Raw genomic sequence first — 15,045 nt, 5'->3', positions numbered from 1 at the left:
GGAAGTAGCTAGGTCTGCAGAAGTCATGGCAGATTCAGTAAGAGTTCCTAGATTGTAAGGGGTTGCAAATTGTTCAGAATTTGAACCATCTGGAATTCAAGACACCCCATTTTGAATGTGAGACAGTTGTTAAGAGTGCCAAAGAGGCTGTCCGGTCAGTTTGGAAGTACGTCTGAGGGCCGTTTGAGAAGGCCCATTTCAAGTGCAAAAAGCTTTCCTGCTCTCAGAACATCTGCTCTGGGTTCACACCCCAGCATCTGAGTTTGAAACACTTTGCACACCGCAAATAGATTTGTGTCCTGCCTTTGGATGACCACCCTCAAAGCTACCTCAACATTCATAAACATACAATCGGTGCACCAAGGGTCACACAGGAAAGACAAAATTGGGGGGCTTCCCCAAGAACAACTGTTGTTCCTGCTCAGATGTAGTCCGCATTCAGTGGCATGTGATGGGAAGCAGGAGCTGGATAGTTTCCTTCATTGGCCTTCTTCTTTCCTTCATCAATTTAATGCCGTGATGAGATCTGAAATGAGTAATGCTGGAGCAGACTGAAACCTTGAGTTCGCTCTGGAGTATAACCGTGATCTAGCTCCATGAAGCCTTTAGGAACATAATGTTCAAATCTTTGGTTTCTTCTTGCCCTCACTAAGTGGCTGAGAATAAAAAGGAGATTGTGAGGTGGCTTGCTCAGAGGAGAGACAATGGGGGATTCAGCTGCCGCAGCCAGTGCTGCAGTCTAGTGTCCAAATGCGGGTTGCAAACACTTTCTAAGAACTCTTAATTGTCGGGGAGGAAGTTGAAAGGCTGCTGTCTTCTTCAGGCTTCTCTCAAGAAGTTAAGTGAAGTGCTGAAAAACAGGAAGTCCTGAAGAAGAACGGAACCACATAATTCCCCTAAATGTCAATCTATTGATCTGCTTCTTCAGATGAACATGAGAAGGGGCTTTAATTTCTTCTCCAGAAATGGAACTAGATAAATCAGCCATTCAGAGAGGGATTTTATTGCTGCTGTTCCTTTTTCTCTGATGGATGGCTTGAAGAGGAAATCATTCCCATTGAGCTGGTTACTGCGACACCAGGCTCTTAAACTTTACAGGGATTAGGTCTACTGCTGAAGGAGGGACCAACGACCAGCTGATTTATTTTTTCTCCATTGTGTTTGCTTTATTTTATTTATTTTTGTAAAAGATTATACAATATAACCCTGGGTGGCTAGCAACGATCAATCCCGTAGAATATATTAAGAAATACAAACAACCCCACCCCCCAGTCAAAAAACATCACACTCTAACAATCTCATACCAACTGCTCAGGAGCTGACTCAGCTCTCTTCCTGGCCCAACACCTTCCAGAAGGCCTAGAGGTCAGGGGCCCTCTGGCTCTCAGGGGGGAGGCGGTTCCATAGGACAGGCATGCCTCCCAGGTCCTGCCAGATGTCACTGTTTGATAGAGGGGACCTAGAGCATGCCCATCTTGTCAGATCTGGGGAGACGGGCAGATACTTTCAGGGGGAGGCAGTCCTGCAAATAACCTGGCCCTGTGCCATGTAGGGCTCTAAAGGCAATAGCCAGCACCATGAATTGCATGCAGAAAGAACTGGGAGCCAATAGTGTAATATGGCAGTGTAATATGGGCAAACCTCAGGTCCCAGAACAGTGCCCACCACTGTGTTCTGGACCAGTTGAAGCTTCCAGGTGGTCTTCAAGGCAGCCCTATATAGAATACATTGCAGTAGTCCAATTGGGAAATGATTAAGGCATGAGTGACTATGAGCAGGGCCTCCTGGTCCAGGAATGGGGGCAGTTGGCACCCAAGATTGGTCTGTGCAAAAGCCCCACAGCTGCTACCTGCTCCTCAAACAGGATGGGATGGTGTGCGATGGGATGACGTTATGGGCAGCATCACTCAAGAATCAAGGAGAAACCTAGGCACAGAACTGGATTTCTCTCTTCCCTCCATACCTTTGAAGAGATGGGAAGAGCCCTCCTTCCTTCCTCTCCATCAGTTTTAGCAAAGCAGCAATCCAAAGCCTTTTTTTAAGTTGGAAGGGTGGGACACAGAGAGAAAGCAACAGCGGGTTGGGGTAGCCATCTTAGAGTGTCCCAGGGGTCAAAAGATGTGGTGTAATCCCAACAGCAGCACCCCAATGATGGAAGCCTCTCTTGTGGAAGTTATGGCTGCCCCTGCGCGGTCTCATTCTGGCCAAGAACTGGAGACATGACTGTTGGCACGTGTAGGATAACCATTCCCCCAGGACCAGACAGCTTTGTATGTATGTATGTATGTATGTATATATATATATCCTAAATACACTTAGGTAAGGGGAATGGGACTGACTTCTGAGTAGACTGTGTTGTGATCCTTCCTGCAAAACCTGTTGAGCAGCAAGGGAAGGCAGAAGTCCAAAAGCACTACGTGAATATAAATCAGGGTGGTGTGAATTTCAGAATGGTACAGTATGCCAGGAACTGCATTTTCTTTTTCTTTTTTTCTGAATATTTATTTATTTTTATTTATTTATCAAATTTTATCACCTCAAAAGGGGGACGCTGGGCGGTTTACAACAAAAATATGACTTTTATTAAGAATTTTGATTATAATAGTAAACTAACACAAACTAAATTTAGACAAAGAGAATAGAAAAAAAGAATAAAAAGTGCAAGAAAAAGGGAAAAAAAGAAAATATAATAAACAGAAAAGAAATATATAAAGAAGTGACTTCCAACCTTCATCACAACAAGTATAAACAAACTGAATAATTCTTCACCCCCTATAAGATTACGAACAGATACCTCTTCATCCCATATCCCATCCCTTATCTATAAGCAAATTCATAAAACATCAACTTTTCAATCCTGGTGTCAGCAAAAAGTCCGTAAAGGCTGGCCTGAAGCATGAGCGGTGCTGAGCCTTGGGGAAGGAGGGTGGGAAGTGTTTCTGCCCGGCTGCAGCTGCTTTCCCCAAGCACAAGAGAGCCATCCCAGCTTCAATTCCTCACGTGTGGCTGGAGGAGGAGTTGCTCAGGGGCTCCCAAAGCCTGGTTCTACCAGAGGTTGGAGCCAACTCGATTCTCCTGGCTTCAGGGAAGCAGCTGTGGGCTGCCCCTCAATCCTTCTGAGCAAACAGCTGCCCTTCTGCTTTGGGGAAAAGGAGGCCTCCTTGTGCAGACCTTCTGTTGCTTGGAAAGGCCACCTCTCCACCTGGACAGCAGGGCCCATAGCCTGCAGAAGTGCTACAGTGTCTTCCTGCATGTGACAGAGCTTCCAGATGGGCCTTGAATGGCCCTTTGTCTTCCCTGTCTACACAGAGACACCGTTTACTTACTTGAACAACTGGCACATGGTTGGCCATGAATTACAGGCATTGCATTGCTCTGAACTGGGTTGGCGTTGGCCTTCATCTGCATGAGGAGTATGGTCCTCTGCTGTCCGAGAGGTCTGCTGGAGACAGAAGATCCAAGACTCCAGAAGGCAAGTGTTCTTTGCCTTTGCTGAAGCAGGCTGGCTCCCAAGGGTGAGCCTGCCTCATCCAACCTCAAGGAGGTTCTATTTGGAGCCTCCAGGAAAGGAGCAGATCCGAGGGAAACCAAACCTGGGGACTTCCACCCTCCTCCTCCTGATGCTGAGTTGGAGAAAAAGGCCCTGCAATGCCTGACGATGCTTTTCTTTCTCCTCCCCATCTTGATGACCTCAATAAGTGGCTCAGGCAGGCTGTCTGTTTCTCTCCCCCAGCCCTTTGCTCCATCTCCATTCCCCCTTTTAGCAGCTGGCATACCAGGGAAACTATTCATCATCTCCCAAATCTTAGTGGATGGTCTGCTTAGGAGCCATTAATCAAACGTACTGATTCTCACAGGAGGGCTTCCCTATGCCAGTTCTCTGTGTCAAGGAGGTAGCAGTGGTTAAAAAGAAGAGCTTTTTTTATTTCAAGTAATTCTCTTGCCAGGCAGTTGACCAATAAATATTGAAATGATACAAGACACAAGACAATCTAAGGAACAAGATTGGGTTAAAAAAACAGAGTCAGCAAAATGGTGATGGGTTTGATGAGGAACTTCTCAAGGATTCATTTCAAGGCTGCCGATGAGAGAGGGTCGATGAAGGGATTTCTGAAGATGCTCATCCACCAGAGCCGTGCCTCAAATTGAGAAATTCCCAATTGCTCCCTTAGGTGTTGGGCAATCTGTTCTAGGAGTCACGTAGGAAACCAGGAGTCCTGAAAAACCCAGAACCCCCTGGCTTTTTCAGATAAAATAGCATGGTTTTCCAGTATGTTTAGTTCTCGCTTTACATCAAGGGTCAACAGTAGTAGACTTAGTGATGGGCATCGATTTATTGGAAGAGGGTGTCAATTTATTCTCCATGGCACCTGAGGGCAGGACAAGAAGCCATGGGTGGAAGCTCGTCAGAGGGAGATGCAACCTGGAAACGAGGGATTTCCTGACAGTGAGAACTATGAAGCCGTGGAACGGCTGGCCTCCCGGAGTGGTGGGTGCTCCATCGCTGGAGGTTTTCAAGAAAAGATTGGACAACCATTTGACCAAGAGGGTATGAGGACTCCTGCCTTGGGCAGGAGGTTGGACTAGAAGACCTCCAAGGTCCCTTCCAACTGTATGATTCTCTGTTTGCAATGGGCAAAAGATGCTGGTGGGAGGGTGACGATGCAAAGTGGGAGGAACTGCATCATGCATGGAGGAGGGGAGGTTCTGTATGTTAAGTCTGTTCCAGAGTAGCAGCCATCTGTATGAATTTTGGAATGGAGGGAAAATGATGTTCATTGTACATCAGCATCTGCAACTGACCATGATAATAGAAAAATGATATGTACACAGTAACATCATGATGGACATTGGTTTGCTTCCACTTGCTCCACAGATACACCCACACACCCTGGAACACACCTATGGCAGTGCAGCTGGAGATGGTTCTGGGCCATAAGTCGCCCACCCTAGTTTATGCCAAGAATAACCCAAGACTTGATGTCGTTCACTTCCAGATAACTAAGTTTGCGTCTCCAGAGCAAACTCTGGCCGTTCATGCAGTGCAGTTGGCTTCCAAAAGACAGCCTGCCTCGCTAACTCCTTTTGTCAATGTCTGCCTTCCTTCTGCAGAGAAACAGCGAGAGCTGGCTCGGAAGGGGTCTTTGAAAAATGGCACCATGGGCAGCCCAGTTAACCAGCAGCCCAAGAAGAGCAACGTCATGGCGCGAACAAGGTAGCTGCTGCTTTCTAATGAGGCGCTTTTCACGTGCCTTCGTCTACAGGGCTTCAGTTGGGGCAGAGTGGTTTGGGGAAAATCAGGGGCCCCTCGCTCTGGACTAGGCTGAACCCACAGGATAAGGGGCTGGCAGAGCCAGGGCAACTAGGCCAACATCAGCAAGTATTGAATTGGCAGCAGTGACTCTCCAAGCTTAGTGAAAGGGGGTAGAAAAGAGCAGAAGAGAAGGTGTGTTGATGAACTGATCAACCTGCCTCCATTCTTTGACCCCACACATGTTCCAAGATTAAATACCGCTAAAGATAAAGCAGTGACCATGAAACAGAAGGACAACAAAAAGTAAGAGTAGAGCCAGATCAAGATTATAAAAATACCCCATTTCCAAAGTTGCACCCCGAAAAGTTGGAGTAAAGGGGCTGCAGATACCTCCACTGGGGCAAGAAGAATCTGATGTTGTAAGCATCCTGACCAAACTTGGTTCTGGAGAGGGGTGTACTTTTTAAAATAAATAAGTAAAACATATACAAATGCAAGATGACAGGGCTTGGCTTGACAGCAAGAGAAGTTTTCATAGATTATAGACAAGGATTGTAGGCTGGACATAAATCAGCAGTACAGTGTAGAAAATGAAAAGCCTGCAGTTTTGCTGTCAGGATGATGAGAAATATTGGTGCTACTCAATCCTGTGTTGGACAGTCCTCATCAACTTCATCAGTTTCTTAGGCCTGGCAACCTAAACTATAGCCGAGACAGACTCCGCTATGGAACCCAAAGTCACGCCCCATTTTTGCCCTCTTCCCTTCCTGAGAATATCTGCCTGCCTGTTAGTATCTTACAAGAGTTTAAGAAGTTGAGCTCCAATGTCAACTAGAGGGCGTTGCCAGGGCTTTCACTCATTTATCTACAAGAGAACAAAAGGATATGTCAGACTGGTGGGAAGACATTTTCTTTCTTTTAAAAGATTTGTTTCCCCTCTCAGTATGAACTGACTCCTCCGTAATACCTGAGGTGCTTCAAGTGGGCTTGGGGTTCCTGTTGGAATGCTTCCCTTTCTGCGTTCCGTTTTTCACCATGAGGATGGTAGAATCTTGGGAATGCAAGGAAGCTATTGTTCAACTGAAGAGGCTACCAGTTAGTACTAAAAAGGAGTTAAATGCTGGGTGCTTGATCCCAAATGGGAAAACTGGATGCAGTCATGGTTGTAACAAGTCAATAAAATGGGAATAATTACTCTCAGTGAAAAGTTCCTACCTTTGTGAGTTGGGTGGCCTAGAAATATAAGAATTAAATTAAGAACGTTACGGCATTTATTAGGGGAGGAGCTTTTGCTAGACCTCCTTCAAAGACATAAACAATTAAGCCAAAGAACGGCTCCATTTTCTTTTTGAAGCTTGATTTGTGAAAGAGATACCTTAAGTGGGGAAGAAACTGAAAAGTCAAGCAGAGCATGCTTGTCTTGACACATGTCAGCAGAGAAAGGTTTTATTAAGAGAATCTGATGCCTCTGTGCACTCAATTTTTAATTAAAAACAATCTTCTTGATATATTGTGCCTCACTGGTCAACTCGTGAATTAAAATTAAAACCATGCTGTTCAAGATGAGCTCGACAATTGTTAGTTTAGTAGCCTAGGAGAGATCATGATTGTGTTACATCTGATTTTCAGTCAAACGGGGGACCCCCCAAGAGAACAGGTTGCAGTTTCCTTTCTGCAAAGATGGGGATTCTTTTGCCAAAAAATTACCTACTTTCAGTTTTTTGTCTTAATTTAAATTAGCTATGCTAGACCTATAATGTTACCAGTTAGCACTGCTGGCAATGGCCACTTTCTTAAAATATCACAGACTGTCCATTGTGCATTTTGTGGAGTTTCTATTCTTACCAAGGTTAACATTTCAGGTATCTGAGGAACAAAACCCCAGCCCCTAATTTGTTTATATATATAATGTATTATTATTATCAATAATAATAATAATAATAATAATAATAGTGTGTGTTATTAATTGAATTGTTTCCATTATTACAATGCTTTTCTCTTTGTTTTTATTATTATTCATTGCCTTTGCACAATGTTGACTGAGAGGTGAAATATACGTTCATTAAACAAATGTATCATAAATTTGTTAGCACTTCAAATGCTAAAAGATGTTGTTCTAAAGTACTGAAAACTTTTTAAGGGCTTTGCAAGCCTCATCTGCAGGGATGAAGACTAAAAGCTTCATGAGGGCTATCTTTTAATCTGTGTGTGTGGATCTCTAATGTCCGTTTGGTGTTGTGGTTAACGTTGGAAACCAGGAGACCGTGAGTTCTAGTCCCACCTTAGGCATGAACCCAGCTGGGTGACACTGGGCTGATCTTTCTCTTCAGACCTGGGAAGAAGAAGGCCAGGGCAAAACACTTCTGGAAATACTGCCAAGAAAACTTCAGGGACGTGTCCATGTAGCCACCAGGAGTCAAGACTGACTTGAAGACATCAAAATATATATTGTTTGCTCTGGTGGCTAAGGCATTGGACTAGGAGCAGAGAAAGCTGAGTTCTAATCCTGCCATAAGATTTGGAAGCCAACTGAGTGATTTTGGGCCAGTCGCTCCCTCTCAGCCTCTCAGAATTTCTGAGGTCAAGCACAAAGCACGTCCAAAAATGTTGCCAAGCAAACTGCAGGGAGATATCCACACAGTCACCAGAAGTCAACACTGACTCGAAGGCATAAAAAAAAAGTCCAATAACGCAAACCCAAACATAAAATATTTGTCTGCCTTTCAGTTTAAAGCAAATTCCAGAGAAGCTGGAAATCGAAAGTTCAGTTCTAAAACAGCAAGTTCGAAAACAGGACTGGCAGAGTCACCTCACCAGAATTCAGGACTGAAGAGCCAAGTAGCAAGACAAGCTTTCATTTGGTGCCTCAGTGTAGCTTGGGGCAAGCCAACCAGGCAGGCTCTAGAGCAGTATTTTTCAAACTGGGTAACTTAAGATGTGTGGACTTCAACTCCCAGCATTTCCACCCATCTTAAAGTTGCCAAGCTTGAACAACACTGCTCTAGAGCTTTGGAGAGGGAGAACTCAGAGAGACAAAAGATTTTGCCCGGCCATTTCTGCACCTCCCCAATACCAGACCTGAGCCAGACTAGGGTCTCCTGTCGCCCCTCTCAGTCACTGCAAAGCATCCCTTCCCCAGCTGAGGAGAGCAGGATGGGGTGCTGAGACCAAGATGCAGCCGTGGAGCAAAGCACTGGCGGTATCTGCAGGAGTGGGGGCAGAAATGCCAGTTACGTCAACAACCAACAGTCGTGTAGCTCTCGGGCTGAGAAAATGTCCATCGGACGGTGGGAAAGGTGGGAGGAAAAGGTAGCAAAATTAAACCACCGCAGAAGAGGCTTTGCTTCTCCTTGATGGAGGGCAATCAGCTTCCTTCAGTGGCTTCATCCCGGTTTGCAGTGAAGTTCTTATTCAGCTGGGCCGGGTGGCATCCACTGAGTTTCAGCAGGGGAGCCTGGCAGGTTCTTCCTCCTCTCCTCCCTCCTTCAGCTTCTGTTGGGGCTCCTACTGAAGGGGTGGGGCATGGGGAGGCCAGGGGGCCCTCTGCTCATGGGCCCCGAGCTGGCTGTCACTGCCCTTGCCTCTGCTCTGTCTGCTGAGCTTCTGTCCATGGGCCCAGGCCTTACGATTGGACAGGTCCCTGTTGGTGGAGCCAGTCCTTCAGCCGTCTAGGTGCGAAGGCCAATGGGGGCTTTGGGGGCATGCCGTGGCATTCTGAAGTGTCCTGAGGAGGAGGGTTCTTTAGAGGGGGACCACGCTTGGTTTCTCCCAAACGCTGGTCAGTACAAGACCCAGCAGCTGCCGTTTGGGCTCTTCTCCATGAAGCACCTTTTTCAGCAGCACGACAGAGAAACAGCACACAAGATGTGTGGGAGTGAATATCAGTGCTGTGTACTCATGGCAGTTGTGCAGAAGCTAAACATCACACGTGTTTTTGAGTGATGATGTGTGCAAACCCACACCCCTTTGGTTAGCTTATCCTGCCGGACACTGTGCAAACCCAGGAACACAGGTGTGTTCCAAGTTCAGTGTCTGTGCGATTCCAGCCTGTTTCCCCAGGTGAAATTCAGGAGAAGCTAGTAGGCTGGTGCTACTGATAGTCATGTATTACTCATGTTTTTCCCCCAAGGACTACTGAATTTGCCTTGGAAATTGGGCTTAGCGGGTTGTGTGCTGCTGTCAGCGGTGTTGCGCCTAGATTCTATTTTATTTTAGTTTTTATTCCACGGACTTATAGAGTCGCCCAATTCAAATAAAGTGGCTCTGGGTTGCATTTAACAGAAGCAAACAATCAACAAATAACCAAATAAGAGGAACAACCCAATATAAAAGGTTTGCGTCTGTGGTTGGGCGACTCCTATAAGCCCTCCAAACAAATGCATTTGCTAGACTCTAGTGCGTAATCCATTTCCGACACACGTGCCAGGCCATTTTCAGTTCTCCCAAACTGATGTGTGATCTAGGAGGACCACAGGCTGAGATTCAAGGACACAGCCCTTCATAAGCTCATTTTATTACAGAAGCTAGAATAGGTATTAATAACAGATCAAACTAGATACAGTACTGCGAGCTGTAAAGACGCAAGCCACAGAAGGCCCATCGCTTCCTCATACCTGTGAGAGCCTCTCAGTTCTTGCTAGGCAGGTCTGTTGACACCTGTGCATTGCGCTATGGCAGTGTTTCTCAACCTTGACAACTTTAAGCCATGTGGACTTCGACTCCCAGAATTCCCCAGCCAGCATGGCTGGCTGGGGAATTCTGGGAGTCGAAGTCCACACATCTTTAAATTGCCACGGTTGAGAAACCCTGTGCGACAGTAACAGGTCAATCTGTGCTCAGGCCTTTTGCCTCTGATGGGTCAGTCTACCCTCTGTAGCATGAGAAAGGACTTGGCGTTTTGTCTCTCCTTTGTGGGATCAGATGCTTTTCTCTTTGCCTATCTCTGCATAATCTGAAAGCAAAGGCATAGTTTTTCATCCTCTTTTATTCCATGGTCGATCTGGCCTTTCCACACATCCACGACAGTACATGTAATGCTACTTTCTTTAATTTCAGGCTGGTTGTTCCTAATAAAGGCTATTCCTCATTAGATCAAAGTCCCGATGAAAAGCCATTGGTGGCGCTGGACACAGACAGGTATATATGGAATAACAAAACTAACATGCTAAATTATATTATTTGTTGCCGTACAATGAAATGTGGTCTCTCTGCGTGGAGCTTTCTGGGAACCCTTTCTTGGAGAAGCTCATGGCAGAACTTCTCCAGCTTTTGATTTGTAATGCGGAGGTGTCCGCTCACCTTGCCAGCTAGTGAGGCTGAAAGTCAACGACCACAGCATACTTGTTTTGTTGAAGCTGCCCCTTTAATAGCTGTCTTTTTCTAAAAGCTCTTCCAGCTCACGATTATGGGCACATACCCATAAGACATAACAACACCACTGTTTTGTACAAGCCTTCTCCAGTCTGATGTCCTTGAGATGTGTCAGGACAGCTGCGTTGGCTGGGAAGTTTTGTGAGTTTACTCCAAGCTATTTTGGAGCATTATGAATGCACACACTGCTACAAGCCGCAAGCTCTGATGGCATTTAAAATGGCTGAGAAGGCGTGAGGCAAAGCCAGTGGCTTTTAACCACACTGGATGGTCAAAAGGATGTCTCAATTCACCTGTTTATGCTTTTTATAAAAAGCCGGGTGTTAGGTACAAGCAGGGCCGCAACTAAGTGGGGGCAAGCAGCGCATGTGCCCTGGGCGCCGTGCTGGGGGGGGCACCAAAATGACCGCTGGGGGGGGCGCCAAAATGGGCATGGAATCCATGTTTGCCTCGGGTGACACAGACCCTGGTTGCGGCCCTGGGTACAAGAAGAAAAAGCTGGCCCTTGATGGGTCCCATCAGGGCTGCTCTTTCATTCTATCTGCTACATATCCTGCTTTTTTGTTTGCTGGAGGCCCCTTTCCCCATTGTGTGTTGTCTTGCTTTGCAGTGATGACGACTTTGACATGTCCAGATACTCCTCCTCGGGATATTCTTCAGCTGAGGTGAGTTCCATTCCATCTCTTCTTGTCTCACCAAGGATAGACTTCTTTCTGTTTGGCAAAGGACGAGGAATCTAAAACAATGGACTGGATTTTTAAAGGCAATGTAGCTTGGCAGTAGTTTTCTTTAGCTGAAACTTCTGGAATTACTGAGATATATCTGCAGTTTGGATTCAAATAATGCTCTGGGGAAGACTGATGTAACTTTCATCACAGAAGTGGGAAGAGGGAAGTGGGAATTGGCCAGAGCCATGATTAGATCCCGCCTGGGGAGCTTCAGGGCATCAGACGATGCAGGTACGTTTGTCTTTCTCAGTCTTTGAAAATGTCCTGGAATAATGATTGATAGATGGATGGATGGATGGATGGACGGACGGACGGACAGACAGACAAGGAGGCAATCAAAATAAATGTGAACTAGTGTTTGGCAATCGTGCTTACCTTTTCATTCTGGGAAGAACCCATAACCTGGAAGTAGCTTAAAAGTAGTAGTGTGTGGAAGCTCCACATTCAGGCTTGATCTTGTTAGCATGGCTGGAAAAGCACCTTTGCCCAGGAGTCTCAGCCTCTGGTAACTTTTACAGGGTGAAAAGTTGTTCTTTCCAAGGCATCAGACCAAAGCTGAGAGCATTGTAAATGCCACGATATGGCTGCTGCTATTACTAAGAGGGCCTTCCTCTCTAAAGACCATGTCTGCAGTTCTGGACCAGATGCCTCTCAGGGCAGCACCGTGCTGGACTGTTGGTGGGTTGACATGTTGGCTCTTTGTCTGCAGCAGATCAACCAGGACTTGAACATCCAACTCCTCAAGGACGGATATCGGTTGGACGAGATCCCAGACGACGAGGACCTCGATCTAATCCCGCCGAAGTCCGTCAACCCCACTTGCATGTGCTGTCAAGCCACCTCTTCCACCGCCTGCCACATCCAGTAACGGAGAAGCCTGGCGACACGAGGGTGACCAGTGCTTTCCATTATAACTGTAAAACTTAACAGCCATTGCTTCCTCCTATGGTAGGACGTGCACCTCTTTGTGTTCATAGAGTCAGGAGAAACCAAAAAAAAAAGTCATTTTAAGATCCGCTTCTCTTTTTTATTTTAAAACTACAGTAAATGAGCTGTGAGATGCTACCTGCAGACCCTTGGCCAGAAAAGCCCATTGCCCTCTTTGGAGCTGGGGGCTGGTTTCAAGATTCATGGATAGGATTCAGGGGATGGATGGATTGGCTGGGAATGCTGTAGGTGTCTCTGTCTGACAGATTTTGCCCCAGGTGCAGGAGTCTGAATGGCGGGTGAAAGCAATCTTTGACCAGAAATTAATGGAATTTTATTTTATGAGCGGGAGGAGTTGAACAGGGAGAGGACGAGAGTAAGAATGAAATACAGGAGTTTTGCTAAAGAGGAATTGGCCGGGATGGATTCATACCAGATGTTTGTTACTGGGGACTTGCAGTACAACGGTGGTGGCAATTAACAAATGCTTCCTAAAGTGTGAAAAAATGTAGCGTATAACCAGAGCCCACCTCTTCCCAGAGTCCTGTGGTTTTAGCTACTCATTGAAAGCAAGCCCTAACATATTCTGCCAACGTTGAGGAGCAGCATTTGTCACAGCAGAAATATTGGTTTCCTAAAGCTTGAAGAGCAAAAGAGAAGTTCTGCATTTGGCTAATGCCTTCTCCTGCATTTGCAAATTAACAGCTCCGTTAGCTCCTGAGAGCTGAGGGTCAACCTGCCACCCTGAGCAGATCTTGTGTAGTGCTCAGTGGGTGCAAGAGCAGGACTGTGGCTGCGTACAGATGCTCCTGATGAGTTCGTAATGCTGCACCCATTTATCCCAAGACCCAGGTGGCCAGGCCCAGCACCTGCCTCCCTGCTGGCCAGAACAGGAACCTTCTGGGGCCAGAAAAGGGGCAGGATGGGCCTGCCATCACATAAAAGGGACCCTTTGGCACAACACCTCTCCTGTTGTCTGTTGCCAATTAGCGTGCTACTGTCATTTTCAGACTGGTGCCCCGTTCAGTCATCCCCATTGCTTGTAAATATGGTGCTTCTGCGGCATTTGTAAAAACTACAGGCCATCGGTGGTAAAGGAGCTAGAAAAGAAAAGAAAAATAAATAACCAGAGTTGATTATTATTCTGCTTTGCTAAACTCAGACCGTGCCAAGCTTTGCAACATAACAGGCAAATATTTAAATATATATAGGCACAAAAACAATTTGACTGAGCAGTTGTCCCTATCTAGGCCAAGTTTCCTGCCCTCCTTGAAGGACTCCTGTTCCAAGCTGGGCTTATGATTTGTCCCCGTCTCATAAACCGTCCCCTTATGAGCCCAAAGTTCAGATTGCTGTCTCCTCCTGACAGAGCATTATGTATGTGGATACTACATATGCCATTGTGGTTAGCAGGTCCACCTTCTGTCAGTGGATAAAATGGTCCTGCTTGGATGAGGATTTCTTTCATGGTCCTCTTGGGGAGGAGTGAAGATGCAAAAGAAAACAAGGTATTTTGGAAATAAGAAACAGGAGGAACATTGCAGCTGTTGAGCTGGTATTTGAGGTTAAGGACCAGCACGGAAGAGCTGCACGGGATGAGCAGAACCATAGCAAAGGCTGACCCTTTAACTGAATAAACTCTGACCCCCACGTAAAATTATCTTATTAGTAACGACTCTAGGCCTGGAAAAGTTCGCTTAAAAAAAAGACATTCTTAACCCCTTTCAAAAGCTTCTACCTAGAGATTAACTCAACCGTATTTGATTTTCACACATTGTTCTTTCAAATTGATAACAGTAACTTTAAAAAAAAACTTTTGCACTGCTTAATGGGATTATGGTCCCCTACCTTTGTGTTTGTAGCCAAATGCTTTGTATTTTTTTTCCTCCACCAGACTTTTGGATTGCAAAAGGACTGTGCTTTGAAGTTAACTTTGCTCATATTTGTGCACTGAAGAGATTGGTAAATACCATGGCCCACCCCCCTTCTTTTGACCTGTGAGTGGCTTAAATGGGCATGTGCTTTCCAAAAACACTGGTGAAAATATAAATTTCTTCTTTCAAACTTCACAAAGGTCCTTGAGGAGGACACTATTTTAGTAAGGGCAGTAGAGTGGCATAAAATGAAAAAAAACCCAACATCCTTTTTGGCTTCTCCTTGCTTTTAAACTTTGTGTTTCCATGTTTTCTAAGAAAGAGATATATAAGAAGAGGCAAATGAGCAATGTATTCTTGCCATCAGAATTAGCAGAAGCCCATGTGGCTGTAGAGATGGTTCCCATGTCACACTGCCATTGCTTGGGGTTATTTCACACATGATAGAAGCAAACCTGGATTTTGCCCCAGTGTCCAGGCATGGCTCCTGATAAGAATCCTTGAGGGTCCGTGTGCTTGTAGGCATCTGTAACTCTGTTTGCACTCCCACTTCCTCTTAGATGTGCCCCTGAAAGCTCTTAAGGGCCTGCAATGGGTCAAGTTGTTTTATGGAGAGCTTGGCACTTCCTTAAGGAGTTTTTGACTGTGACTGGCAGGTCATCATAGGGAATGGTTCAGAAGACAGATGAACACTGTTGCACTGCTCATTAAAATCCACACAGGGGCCTGGGGGACCTTGGAGAAGAACTCTGGGACCCTGAGGAGAAACTGATCTTGCACCTCACAGCTTCCCTGAAGGTCCACTCAAACGGCAGATGTTGTCCTCCACTTCCACATCAATGAGTCCTGCAGACGATCACAGCTCATTTGGGGATAGATCAGCCCTGGTTTT

The 15,045-nt window shown here is 45.9% G+C and overlaps 1 protein-coding gene across 2 annotated transcripts in view; it reads left to right on the top strand.

The window, feature by feature from the left end:
• FAM219A (family with sequence similarity 219 member A) overlaps positions 1 to 14,834 on the top strand; it is a 53,150-nt gene extending 38,316 nt beyond the window's left edge. Inside the window, exons 3-6 of one of the 2 annotated variants that reach the window (XM_063295900.1) lie at positions 5,113 to 5,215; positions 10,310 to 10,390; positions 11,235 to 11,289; positions 12,065 to 14,834. In XM_063295900.1, coding sequence (XP_063151970.1) covers positions 5,113 to 5,215; positions 10,310 to 10,390; positions 11,235 to 11,289; positions 12,065 to 12,220 — 395 coding nt within the window. In that variant the 3' untranslated portion in view covers positions 12,221 to 14,834. Of the gene's footprint in view, positions 1 to 5,112; positions 5,216 to 10,309; positions 10,391 to 11,234; positions 11,290 to 12,061 lie in introns of both variants that reach the window. The other variant, XM_063295899.1, reaches the window with a different exon arrangement.
• Positions 14,835 to 15,045: the final 211 nt, after the last annotated feature.

This window comes from Candoia aspera, chromosome 2, assembly GCF_035149785.1.
Source record: "Candoia aspera isolate rCanAsp1 chromosome 2, rCanAsp1.hap2, whole genome shotgun sequence".
NCBI lineage: Eukaryota > Metazoa > Chordata > Lepidosauria > Squamata > Boidae > Candoia > Candoia aspera.
The sequence above is the reverse complement of the archived record's forward strand: the minus strand, read 5'-3'. Positions and strand labels throughout refer to the sequence as shown.